Raw genomic sequence first — 14,508 nt, 5'->3', positions numbered from 1 at the left:
GTTCCCAAGACTCCGTAAATGGGAAGACTGGATCTGGCAAGGCCAGAAGCAAATAGCCTGAGAGGAAACCAGAGTACTACAATAAAAGGAACAGGGAGCTAGCTACCCTTCCTTGCTACAAGGATGAGGCTCCCAACCTGTTGCTTCTCAGGCAGGATAAAGAGGACTGAGAATTGAACTTGGGTTCTACTTTAAATAACTATTTAATTTAAATACTTTAAATAAGGCTTGCACATGGCCATTGCTGGATTTCTTTCATAGATCTTGCCTTATGCATGCTTTTCAAAGAATTATATCCGTAAATCACTGCTGAGAGACTTCTAGTATAGGCCAAGAAAATCCTGATGACAATACCCTGTTCGGCTTTTGTCTCCATTTAATTGTCTGATAGGAAAGTAGTCATGTATGAAAGATAATCCTATTCCATATATAGATAGAAAGATCTCATTATATCTGGATAGCTGGATGAAAGCGGCTTCCACATTATTGAGATGATTGATTAAATACGCTACTAGTTTCATCTTGGAACAGTTTTTTCCCCCCTGTCTGCTATTTTTTTTCCCTGGCTAATATCACAGTACCGCTTTGTGAAAACGAGGAAAGAAATCACATGCACAAAAAAGGCAAAACAGTTTGTATGATATCTATAGTATCACTGTGCATATGTGTTATTGTCATCAGCCCAAATCAGTCTTTTGCAAGATGAAGGTCTTTTCAATGCAAACAGTAGACTGTAATCTACCTTGCTGGTCCAACCCGGTTGGTAAGTAGAATTTTTTTGATTTCCCAGTCTAGTTATCCAATCTGTTTATATGACTAAGGGGAAACTATGGGTCTTCCCACTCCATCACCTTCATCACAATACCACACTGCCCTCTCTCTCTCTCTCTCTCTCTCTCTCTCTCTCTCTCTCTCTCTCTCTCTCTCTCTCTCTCTCTNTCTGCCCCACTGCTGTCTTCTTTGGCACCCACCAGGCTCCCACCGTACAATGGAAAGCAAAGCAAAGTGTTATTTTCTAGCATTGCTTTTACTTAAAACCTCTGGATGACAGAAGCATACAAGAGGAAAACAATGAAAAGCTGCAGCTTGGTGCATTGTGTGGAAGTGATTTGACAATTTTTATACTCCCCCTAACTCAAGAGGTTAAAACCCAAGTTAAAATTATAAGTGCAACAATAAAAATGAAACAATAACAGTAAATCCATAAAAAATAAATCAAACCTCTTTTGAGATGGATGCCAATAAAACCTGGAATTGAAATCCAATATAATACAACTATATTTAAAATCGTCTAAAATCATGTGAGGGGAGCTTTGCAAACCTTGGACGAAGAGTGCATTCCCAATGTCAAATGCATATACCTGAACAGAAAAAAGGATGATAGGAAAGCATCTAGAAAGCTTAGAGGAATTGGATAGGAAGAACTTCATCAGCTTATTTTGTGGTAGATGTTTACTGTTTTATCTATATCCATATAAAATTTAAATCTATATTGTGAGAGCCTATAGCTCTGTCTCTCTATTTCTGTATTTCTATCTCTATCATCTCTATCTCTGTTATCTCTACCTCTACTTCTGTCTTTATCTACACACACAAACACACACAAACACACACACACACACACACACTTTTTACATAGGATAGGGCTTGGTTGTTTGAGGGATCATCTGCTTCCCACAGTATCTGCCTGTCCAGTTTGATCTGGTGGGGTTGGCATGCTCCAGGTCCCATCAATCAAACAATATCTATAGGAAGCCCAGCACTATGCTTTTTCTATAGCAGTGCCTACCCTCTGGAATGAGATTCTCCCCTGAAATTTAAATGGATCCCAGCCTATTGATATTTTGAAGGCCTTTAAAGGCCTGGCTCTTCACCCAGGCCTTTGACACTCCTTTCTTTTTGCTCCCCTCTGGACTTGTTTTCTTTTCCATCATTATTCATTTGTCTTGTGCCGCTGTTATGATTTGAGTATCACTTTTGGTTTTTATTTATTTATTTAAAAGGTTTACATGGCTGCCCATCTTAAGCAACTCTGGGCAGCTCGCAGTAACAATAAAACCAATAGATGAAACAATAGTAAAACAATAAAAACAATGAAACAGTAAAACAAAACCCATCACCATAATCATCCCCCTTGGCATGCTCCATGGCAAGCTCAGCTGCTCTCCTTCCATATTTTCTACCTATACAATTCCAGCACCTCAGTAAATGTTTAAATCTTTTTAATATCTGAATATTTTCAGGATATTTAATATCCTGAATCTCCTTGAATTGAGCAGTATATAAATTTAATGAATTATTTATTCAATCTTTTGGCTTGGAAAGGCAGGGGATGGAGGTTAAGGATTTGAACCTTAGGATTAACGAACAGGTCAGGTTTCTTGTTTGCTGCTAGATGCAAAATGATTTACTATTAATGGCTGTCTAATTGTTGCAGTCAAATTTGCTGGTATATTGTTGGGAATGTGGAACTGAGAGATCAGGTTTTCCAGTCATCCATAGTACAGAAGCTTGACAGAACTCATTGTGGCCATTTTGTGAGCATAAAAGTTGCCCTGCGTGGTAGTCTTTTTATGAATAGGCATGATATACCTTCAATATTCAATATTGTACCTATTAGCCCCAAAGTGCGGTCTACTCTTGTGTAATTAGAGAAATAAGCAAAGGAAACGGGATTAAATCTGCAAGCATTTTGTTATGAAACAAAATGAACATCTGCATGCTGCTTACAATTTTAGCATTATATAACCTGTTAAGTCTAACTGATAAATTAAACCTTTATATTGTATTTAATATGGGCACAGAAACTTAAATGGTTTTATTTTCACTGGCCTCTTTACAGGATGCACTGAAGATACAAAATACTAGCAAATTAATGGTTAATTCAATTTTATCATTACAATTTAAATAAACTTGATGTTCTGGCGTGATTGATTCAGTGTGATTCCTGCTCACTGCAAATTCAACTTGCTTTTGACATTTAAACATATAAAGCTGACTAGATATAACTGTTCAGGTGCTAAATATATTTTACATCTACTTTGAACAGTAGAAATGGAAGTATTAAGAGATCTGGCTTCATTGTCATTGAACTGTGAAATATTCAACCTTGTCTGCCTGTGCTTAGTACTGTTGACTTTTTATTTCTGTGAGAAGATTAAAATTAAATGCTTCATTTTTTGTCAGCTTTTGAGAATTAGATTGAAATTTAAGACTTTAAATTTTTTTTAACCGAGATCCTCAATTTAAACAAAGTCTTCTTTGAGGCTATTGTGTGTTCAAGGGCACAGAAGGGATCATTGATCAAGTATGATGTACTGTAACATTTTTCTTACCCGAACTCTTTTATGTATATTTATTAAAGATCCCATATTTCATATTATGCTTAACTATATTGGAAGAAGTTCTTCACAAAACATATCCCAAACATAATATGAAGTATCTGTGAGCATATTGCACTTACACTTAACTTCAATTCTGGGATTTATGGATATAGAGATTTGCTGCTCTTTTAAAAGTTGGAAAGGGTCAAAGAATACTTTAAAATAATGTGTTACCACTTAGTAGTGCAGTACTGATATCTGCCAGGTTTAATGACTGCATTTTTGTGATAACATAATTGTCTCAGTTTGGTTGGAAAGCCCTCTTAAATTACAATATGCAATTTTATTTAATTTTTTTTTTCTTGGACTGATTGCTTTACAAAAGAACAAGACAGTTTTTGCCTGTTTGTGTGAGTGTCGTGATGGATATCTATAATTCTTTAGTCTGTTCTAGCCAGTTAAATTTGTTCCTGAAATAAATAATAGCCCAAATGTCAATACCTCCAGTTTTCAGAATAATCATAAATTTAAACTATAAAACAGTCATCAAGATATAATATTTTATTCACCATATATTCATATACTTCATGTCATTGCAATAGAAATGTATCATTCTTCCTGTGTCTCTTCCTTCTGCAAGAATAGCAATATTAAGATGTTATTTTGTGCCAGAAAGAAGGACACAACAAAATAGACAGTTACTTAAATGTGTTAAGAATTAAAAAAACACCCAACCCTGTTATTAGTTACAACTATTCCATTTAATCCAGCTGCCCACAACCTTTTGGACACCAGGGACCGGTTCTGTGGAGAGAGATTTTTCCGCGGATCAGAGGGAGGATGGTTTTGTGTCCTGCCTGCATCCCGTGGATGGGACTTCACTTGTTTGTGTGGCCTGGTTTCTGGCATGCTGCGGCCCGATGCCGGTCCACAGACCAGGGGTTGGGGACCCCGATATAGACTTTGATATTCTATAGGCATGGCCAAAGTTTTCATGATAACTTTCAATAGTGCCACTTTAAAAAAAAAAACTCATGGAGCATGGCCAAGTCTAAAAATGGCATTTGCATCTTAGGAAAACTTGAGACACATTGGACTTCAACACCTACTATATTCCTCCACCTACTATATTTTAGCAACAACTGTGGTCTTCAGGAGAAAAAGCATATTTGATTTCTAATTAGAATTGAAATAATCAGATGAACATATGGATGTTCTCTAAGTGCTGATTCACATAATTTAAAACACTTTAAAGGCCATTTTTATAATTTACTTTGACTGTCAAAACCTCTCTGTATATTAGAACTTCAGATAGTTCTACTTATTAGTCCAAATCAGCCCTCCCCAAGCGAATGTCCTTCAGTTGTATTTGGAGTGCAATGATGTAGTCACATTGGCTCAGATTTGTGGGAATTGCTATAGCAGACTAGTTAAGCTACTTTAGCATTTTTGATGTATTTTTAAGTCTTCCACCTTAATAATAATGAGATTTGTACAGTTCTGTAGAAACTGTAATTAGAACCTACTGAAATGAACTGTGTCAAGCTTCAGCTGGTGATATCTGAAATCCAGGCCATTCCATAATGGACAATTTCTACGGAACAACTTTTGTTTCATTTTAATGTTTCAGAATCTCATCTTCTAATTATTGATACCGTGTCTGTTAATGAAACCCCTTTCTTGCTTAACTTTTGTATTTGAACTCTTGCAAGTATATTTAATGAGAAATATCCTAATAGTATCCCTGGAGTTATAAATGTATGCAATAGGCATTTTTCTTTGAGGGGCTAAGAAAGATTCTTAGATTAAATATGGGGTGGTGGTTTCTACACTTACCTTTAAAGGTTTTTTTTAATGGCTTTGTCTCCCACAGATGGTGATTTCTTTATCCAAGGGTAATATAATATTCTAATTCAGCTTCTAATTTTCTTTATGCTAAATTTTACTCAGGATCAAAGCCATTCAAGTGCAAGATTTGCCATTTTGCAACAGCTCAACTAGGAGATGCCAGAAACCATGTCAAGAGGCACCTTGGGATGAGGGAATACAAGTGTCATATCTGTGGGTGAGTAAATTGAAATAGTTCCTCCTTTGGTTAGCAGGAAAGGAGTGCAGGCTATGCATTGTTTCAACGTTCAAAGAGGGAATGTGAGCAAGAGAGGCTAAAATTATGCATGCATATCCTCCTTCCCATTGTTATGGTAAATTCCTTAAATACAGTTATGACATTCTTTTCCTACTTCTAATCCAGTACCGCAGATGAGCAATTTTATGGGCTACAAGGTCAATTTGAACCTGTAATCTGTAAATTGACTAAATTATAGGATGTTCATTCACATTGCCAGGGAGAACTGTAAATTTCCTTTTAAAGGTGTGTGTGTGTGTGTGTGTGTGTGTGAGAGAGAGAGAGAGAGAGAGAGAGAGAGAGAGATACACATGTAAATTATGTGCGTATGTGTTTAAAAAAATATAGTCTTCAGTGTAGTCTGTGTTTTCCTGTGCCATCCATATTTGTCTTATGTATTGTTTTGATTCTAGAACTATGTGTTTCTATGTGTTACAGGAGATAGAAGAAAAGTTTCTAAAGATTTTTTTTATCTATTCCCACACATCGATGTGGGCACATAATCAGAGGCATCTTGTTTTAAAAATGCCTCCATTTTTCTTTCTTTCCTAATGGTTATTTCATCACATGGACCATTCATAATGTTTAATTGAACTTCAACTATATTGCATTTAAAATGGCGGATCCTGAAACTCTTTAATCCAAAGCTAATTAATTTAGCAGAAATGTTTAAAAGGTTTTCAAATGCCATGGCATATATAGTGTGGTGTAGGACATTCAGAGGTGGGTTTTAGTATTGTGCTCTTATTAAAAGTGTATTTTAATGTTGTTATGCTAAAAAATTAGCTAATATATATGCCGCATGAAATGCTTTTTTCAAAACATTTTAAGTTGCTGGAGAGGCCTGATGGTTAGTGTAAAGTTTGGGGTTGGTTCAGTGAATGCCCACCAAAATGATAAAGTGAGTGGTTAAGGATATTTTTCAGCTGGAGTTTGGTCGTGTCAGCTCTTGCAATTAAACCTCTTAGCAGAACAAAGTGAGTGCAATATTCAAAAGAAAATTGGAATGCTTTTCACTAGAGGCAAATGTTTCTCACAAAAATAGCACATTAAACTGACAAGAGTGGTGTGATTATCTGACGGGAAGAAGCACTGGACAGTTGCTGACCAAATTACTTGCAAACACAGAGGAAATTGATACGAAAGTTGTCACTGTAAAGTAACAGAGGACTATCCTCTGGTCCTTGGGCAACAAATAATATTCATAACTACTGTGGGTGGGTAGCTATCTATTTTGTGATATGATTAGTAGTTCTGTGCGTACAGGGTCTGTGAGTAAGCCACCATTTGTCTGATATTTAATAGGCAAGTGAAAAATGGAACTTGGATTTGCTTGTGTATGGATAGTGGGAATGGTGGATCAGAACTGGCAAACCATTTTAAATTATGGTTGTAACTCTTTGTAATTAGCTTACTCTCATGTATGAAGGACTACATTGTGAATATCTTAAAAGAAACTGCTTTTTATTGTTTGAGAAGTCATCTTTTTTGACACTTAAATACATGTCAAAGTAGCCTTACATATTTAATGAGAAAGATACTCCAAAATCTACTTCAGATATGTCTTCTGTTGCAATTGAAATAATAATACAGTTTAGTCTGAGATACACCATATATGTTAGTCCATTAACAATGGGTGGATTAGCAAAACTGTAATAAAATATAATGGGGTTTTGAAAACGAGAGGATAGGGTGTTTGCACTTTCAACTAAATAACTCTGCCACTATTAGTGTATATGGCAAGGAGGAAATATGTGCTATATTTTTGCTATAAGAATAGGCTAGTGGGTAGATTTAAAAATGGCAGTATAAAAAAGCTAGCAATGAGTAGCATATTAGCAGCAGTTTAGAGCTGGTACAGTAAAACCACTGACAATGTCAATTCATTATCATTGATAGCTAAATAATCTTAGAAATGCTCAGTGGACCTATTAGTTCCCGAACATAAGCAGCTCATGCTTCATTCCTTCATTAGCTTTAATTGCTATAAATTTACCTTTTTAAAAAAATCATGTTTTAAGAGGTGAAGTGATCTTTCAGGAACATTAACTTGGTAATTTTGTCACAAACAGAAGGTCCTATACTGTGTTTTCTTTTCTTCAGTAGTTAAGATTCTGTCCTGTCATTTAGATTCATTGGACAAGCTTTCCATTAGATAGAAGGTTAAATAATTTTTCCAGTGGTTACATAATCTGTTTGGACATGTGAATTGTCTGTGCAAGATTATGAATCATTACAAATGGAAGATATCATTTGATTGCCTTGAAATATAATGCTGAGCTGAATTGGAAGGTGAAGAATTTTGGGGAAGTGATGGTAAAAAATCAAGAGATTGTATACACTGTGTAGTTAACATCAAAGATGGAGGAAACACAGCACTGCTTTTGCATGTTGCTTTTATTGTTTCAAATCTAAATTTAATTTTTTCCAGCTGCACTGTAGAAATACTTTGCTATAGAGATTGGAAGCTACTAATCTTTCAGCATTTGAAATAAACCGTCTGCTACTCATTTCCTTGTCAGCAGATGCGTGGCGATTGTTTTCCTTTGCATTATGTTCATAAATGAAAAATGCATCCCTGGTTTGAGAAGGGATCTGTTTTCAGCGAGTATCCAACTGCTACCTATTTAAATTTAATTTTCAGAAGTCTGGGCATGAAGTTGTTGATTACACTAAGATTAGCAAACTTAAATTGGTTTTCAAATAGTTATGTTTGCAAAACTTGTGCATTGGAAGGGGGGGAAAAGGCTTAGCCTGCAGTTTTGAGATTTTAAAAGCAATGAATTGCTCATGATTTCAGATTTTAAACAAGTTTACGGGCAGCATACCTTAAAAATGCATCTACTTTTTCATACTTTTGCTTGAAATATAAGGCTACTAAAGAAACCCGACAGATTTTTTTTCTCCTTCACTTCTAAGAGTTTTATTAAAGTGAGATAAATAAATCAGTAGGTGAAAAGGTTAGAAAAAAATTAACATTTAAAAATGTTAATAATTTGAAATCAACCTAGATGCTTACCTTATACATTCTTGTAATGTGTGAATATACATATTTACATTAAGAATGGTTATATATTTTGAACATTAATTGAAGCACATACATTTCCCATTTTTGTAACATGCCTGTGGTTTCCATTTCTTTTGTGTTTGTGTATATTACCTTTTCTGCATTACCTCACATATCTTCTAGAGAAGTGTTTTTAAACATTAAACTTCCTTTGAAGTTTGATCGTAGCACTTTTGCCAGTGTATTTATGAATGTGCCTTTTATAGTATTTATTTTTAAATGATTCCTAGGAATTACTGAATTTTAACAATGTTACACAGAAAATTAAAAGAACTTGCCTGAAAGAGAGGTGAAATCACCGCATCGACAGTGTTATGTATTTTGCTCTCACTCTTTGTTTTGTCATTTTTTTTAGAATTAGTTTCAGGTTCTTTGGCTGTAGATCCGTAGATCAACAAAATAATAAGAAAAAGCATGTTTAGTGTTGTCTTTGAAGAACAAAGAGTATTCATTTTTAAACAATATTAGGAAGAGTGGGAGATGTGCTTTTGGATTTTAAATATGTCTTAATGGTATTGTAAGTGAACTGTTTGTTCTAAGGCTATGAAAAATCTTTAAATAGAAAGTTAAAACTTCAGTTAAAACTATTTTTGTGTGGTATTACCTATTTTTTTGTGCTTTAGAAGGGATCTCTGTGTAGATGATTATAATGTCACTTTCTGACCTTTGCAGCTTGAATAATTGTAAATCATTGCTTCATAAAGTGTCAGAGAATGTCTGTACTAGGCAATTAAATGGCAGAATATAATAGACCAAATTATTGCCTGTCATGTTTTCAACAACACAGTTAGTATTTGAGTTACACTTAATCATTACGTGCATTAGCAACCTCATTGGAATCCCGCTTCAGGCTGAGCATGAAATACATTACATTATTTAAACCTCTAATGGTAGAAGTCATTTATTTGTGTTGAAGTGTACAACATGCAGCGTTTCATAAAGCAAGGAACACTTGAGAGCTTAATTTATCCAAATCAAAGTCTAAAGGCAGATAAACACAAGTGGCAAAAATTAGTAATTTTTATAGGCTGGAAATATTTAAAAATACATGGTTGTGAGTAATTGCAGGCAGCAGGAATAAATTAAAATCACTATTTTTGGTTGGCTCAGAGAACTAAAGCTGTTTTATATTTAAATAGTCAAATGTAGCATGGAATCACATTTTTGACTGAAAAATTAATTACATACATCATATCCACAGCTGTATCCAAATAAAACAATGCTGAAGCAACAAAGTAAAACAGACTTTCTGTGGCTTCAATAATCTGAAATATTCACAGTATAGGGAGGACACCTATGATAATTTGGCTTATAATCAACAAAGAAAAATATCATGCTGATAATAATATATTTCATTATTAAATCATATTTTGACTAACCTTTTTTGAGAAATGTTTGAAGTACATATGCTAAGACAATATGTGTAAATTGCTTTCTCTTTTTGTTTGCTAATGATGGAAAATAAACTGGACTGTGTTTCCGTATAATATTTTTTTCGCTGATGACATTGTTTTTCTAGTTGAATGGATTGTGGATTTTATTAACTCTACTGCAGAACCTCTGGGATATGTATGTATTTAGGGATGGCAAAGGAAACAACAGGGAGTTCTATTTTCTAGCAAAAGTTTGCTTTCTTAAAATAGATATAATCCAGTATTTTTCTACTCTAGAGTACCATTTTAATATACTTTACTTTTCTCTGATCACCTGTTGCTATTACTGCCACATCTAATGTTAGATGCTGTGTAAGGACTTGGAGTTTTTGGAGGGCGGGCTTACATGAATTGGTTTTTGTTTAAGACATGAGCAGAACTGCAGAAGTGCCATAAAGATCTTCTTATTGAATAGCTATCAGTATGCTTCACTAGTGTCCAGTTTGGCAAATGAAGCAGAAAAGTCAAGGCCAACTCCTAGTTGTAATGCTGTATGAAAAGCGTATTTTTATCCACCTCTACTTCAGTTGAATTATGACAGTGCTTTTGTTGGACTTGCTGAAGTGAAAAGATATGAAGAGTACATACTTAACTGAATATATGTTTGTATTTGAGTTAAGGACACTACTGGTGATTTATTCTTATACCTCCACTATATATAATCCAATGCAATGCACTTTCAAACTGCAATTATAAAGATGCACGTAGCTGTGTGATTGTGATATATGTGCCACCTAGAACAACTACTGTGTCTTCTAGAGGCATTTCTTATGTGTCTGTATACCAGAATGGTTCTGAAAAACAGAATACATTATTGAATCATAGAAACAATTGTTGCAAGGAACGTGACTAGTATTTAATAAAATAGAAATGATTGTTAATATATAGCTTACTCGGTTGCCATTGCTATAGAATTTATTGTAATTAGGTATTCCTATTCCAGGAAGATGAGATTTCTCTTCTTTTTTTCCAAGAAAAATGTATTATCTATTCAGTTGTACGAAATCCTGATAGTACGTCTCAGTGATGGAGCAGGTAACAATTTAGACTTTTTTTGTGGACTTGGCTGAATTTATGCTCTATTTTATGCTGCACTCTTTTCCCATCAGATTAAACATTGATCTGGTAAAGAGTCAGAATCCTTGGCTGGAAAATGCCACATGCTTTAGATAACATGTTCATTGGCAAGTATTTAGATGAAGGATGTGCTATATGGTACCCTGACTATTTTTTTAAGTGTCTGACCCAGGCAGCATAGTAAATGAATCATTGCCCAGCTCTAATTTATGGGTATATCTAAAGATAGTTACAATGTACTACACAAGCATTATCTTTAAGTGCTTATTTTTAAACATCTAGTCCTGAAATTTGCACTGCCCAAATTAAGTCAGCAAAAGGTACCAGTTGGCTTACTGTGTTTTAACATTGGCCTCTGACCCTCAAGGGCACTACCTAAGAAATCTGATCTGGTTGCTACCTCAGTACTTTAATTTAAAAAATGGCAGGAATGATACTTTTTTAACAAAAAAAAAAAGTTTAACTATTTGAGGGGCAGGAGATAGAATTGTCATGCACAGTAGCACAAAGTTCCATAACTTCAGTTTTACATATTTGAGAATTTGGTTGAATCTTCACTATGGTATTTTATCATTTTATAATAACAAAAATAGTAGTTTCCCAGTGCTTTCCAGCTGTAAGGTGATATTAGTCTTGTAAGAACACAGTCTAAACCCATTGGTGGATTATCCATCTCCGTGCTGAGAAAAGGCGTTCAGGTAAGACAACGCCCCATTTCTTAGATTTTGCTATTCAGTTCAGTCCGTAGTGCAAGTTCTCAATGTGGCAGGCATCTTTTCCTCCCTTTGCACTAGCCATGAGTAGAGAGACTATGGGTAGTAGTTACAGAAACAACCAGCGCTTTCCCCCCCCCCTGAATTCTGTTCTGGGCATTAAGCAATTCAACTGGGTTGAAGAGGAAACCTCAATGAAATTCTACTCAGGTTAAAACAATCTTCATCGCCTTTTTGTCTCAGTGGATAACTTTTGGCACAAAACAGTTGATTATATGCTCATAGCAGCATCTGTGATATGTAGGAGACAGAAAGGATGAAAGCAAGTTAAAAAGACATGAATCCAGGGCTAAAGATTATAAGAAGTTTTAAAAGGATTGATCATTTAACCAAGAAGGGATTATTTTCAATAAATTTATTTTAGCTTTTCAGGTAGACAAGAGAGAGAAAATAGAAAATGAGCCTTTGGGTTGAAATTAGGAGAGTTGTGTGCTTTTAACAAGCAAGAAAGCCAATAAATAAATAAAGAACATTGCCTAAAAGTTCAGGAAAATGGTTACATAGGATCTGTGATAAGGGCAAGTTTGTCTTATATTTGAGGAGTTGGGTATGGGAAGGGAAAGAAACTTAAACTTTTAAGTATTCGTGATGTAATTAACAAGGAAGCAAATTTATTTCATACATAGTTTTATCTTTACATCCTTCCAGTTCAACTTATGATATATTGTTCTATTTATTGTTCTTGTTGTTTTTACTGTTTAAACAATTTTATAATCTGTCTGAATATTTGGATTATTGAACAAATTAGAAGAGTAATAAATAAAACTAGAATCTTTTTAGGTTTTGCTATAGAGAATTGCATGAATGACTTAATTTCAAAGCTTCCTCTCTTCTCTGCCCACTGCATTATCAAAACAGTTATATAATTTTTTTGAAAGACAAAAAGAAAGAGAACAGTTATATAATTTTTTTGAATTAATTGACAGCAATAAATTTGAGAAGATACTCTAAAGAAACAAGCTGCAATCACATTACAGTCAAGATCTTTTCATCTTCCTCTGTTTTTCTTGTTACATTAATTATAAATCTTTCAACAGACTGAAGCAGGAACATTGTATACCCTTGGAATAAAGGGAATATTTCCTTTAGCTAAGTCCGGTAAAGTAATAGTTATGCTGAACTTTCTGTAGATAGTACTATTGATTATGAAAGCAATGTTAGTATATAAGAGCATAATCCTCCAAACCTTTTAGTAAAGTATTCTGATTACCATTGTAATTCTGTACTTTGTAATAGATACTGGTCATAGTAAAGAAATTGTGTTATTGGTCATAGTTATTGGTGTATTTTTAACTGATTGTCAGCCGCCCTGAGTCCGCAAGGAGAAGGGCGGGATATAAATTCAATAAATAAATAAATAAATAAATAAATAAATAGTAAAGAAATCAAATAGTTTGTGCCTTGATTAGGACCTGTGGTATAATTTCTTTCCCTCTCATTTTCTTCATGTAGTTCCAGTCTTATAGAATCATGCCACTGTTGCACATGGATGCATTTGTGTTTGATTAACACGCTTGATATAGCTAAATGAACCCAATGGAAAAAACCCAGATCCAAAAATATTTCAATAAGGTGCTAAGTTGTACCTATTATTCTCTTTCAAGCCTTCTTCACTTATAAATTGCTTGTTTGCATAGTACCAGAGTATATTAAATTGGTCAACTATTAAATGGGGATTTACACCTAAAATAACAGATTTTAAAAAAAGAATAACTCACTATGTTTTAGAACTGGTGTCCCCAACCTGTGGGCCATGGCCCACTACCGGGCCATGGCCTATTTGCAACCAGGCCACAAATAGGTGCAGACGCTCGCAGACACACTTGCGTGGAGCAGCGGGCACACCTGCCCTCCACTCACATAAGTGAAGCTGTGCACACCCGCACATGGGCGTATCCTCTCTTTCAACCTCTCCCCCCATGCCAGCCCATTAACCCGGAAAGGTTGGGGAACGCTGTTTTAGAAGATAAATTTCTCTTCCCCCAAATATGTTTAATTTTAAAACTGCATTTCAACAAAAGTGTTGGTTTTTACTGAGCTTAAGAAAGCTATCCATTAGTAATGAAAATGGAGAAATCTGCAAATATTCAAAGCCATATAGTTGTTAATAGTTAACAGTACATTGTCTGTTAGGACACAGCTAACAAGGCTACTACCACAAGATAGGTAGTGGTTAACTACAAAAAGACTTGTATTACAAGTTGCTCAGATTTCTCTTTCTTATTTGTACATATCTATTCCTTCCTAATTGTATAATTCATAATCACAACAATATATGTATATGTCAAATTAACTCACTCTATGTACTTTGAGTAATTTCATTCTGGATGCATAAACAACACAACTTTTTCCATTTTCTATGGGAAAACAAACTATGGAGTTTAAATATTAATTGGAAGTTCTGTAGAATAGTTTTGAAAAGAAAATGAAACACCGATCAATTCTTTCAGCAGAGTTACACTATAGTAATGCAGGGCACAAGTCTCTTGCCTTCACTTATAGATGATTTCCAGCATGAAGTAGCCCCGCGCATTAGCCCATTATTACTCAGAGGAGCTGCATCATTCTCTTCCCATTCACCCAAGCACATCACTTTAACACAGCATTTCAGCACAGCTCACAACTGAATTTATGAATAACCAAGATTAAGAAAAAATATGGATAATTATATGCCCTGAGCTGGCTGAAGACATTTTACTGTCTAAAGCAG

At 34.7% G+C, this 14,508-nt stretch overlaps 1 protein-coding gene across 1 annotated transcript in view; it reads left to right on the top strand.

The window, feature by feature from the left end:
* The window catches only part of ZNF407 (zinc finger protein 407), a 46,575-nt gene that overhangs the window by 10,883 nt on the left and 21,184 nt on the right, over positions 1-14,508 (top strand). The window contains exon 2 of the mRNA XM_015820714.2: positions 5,274-5,388. Within this exon, the coding sequence (XP_015676200.2) occupies positions 5,274-5,388 (115 nt within the window). The remainder of the gene's footprint in view (positions 1-5,273; positions 5,389-14,508) is intronic.

Source organism: Protobothrops mucrosquamatus, unplaced genomic scaffold (genome assembly GCF_001527695.2).
Source record: "Protobothrops mucrosquamatus isolate PMUCROS unplaced genomic scaffold, P.Mucros_1.0 scaffold1166, whole genome shotgun sequence".
Taxonomy (NCBI): Eukaryota; Metazoa; Chordata; class Lepidosauria; order Squamata; family Viperidae; genus Protobothrops; species Protobothrops mucrosquamatus.
Note: the sequence above shows the minus strand (reverse complement) of the source record. Positions and strands in the feature narration are given on the sequence as shown.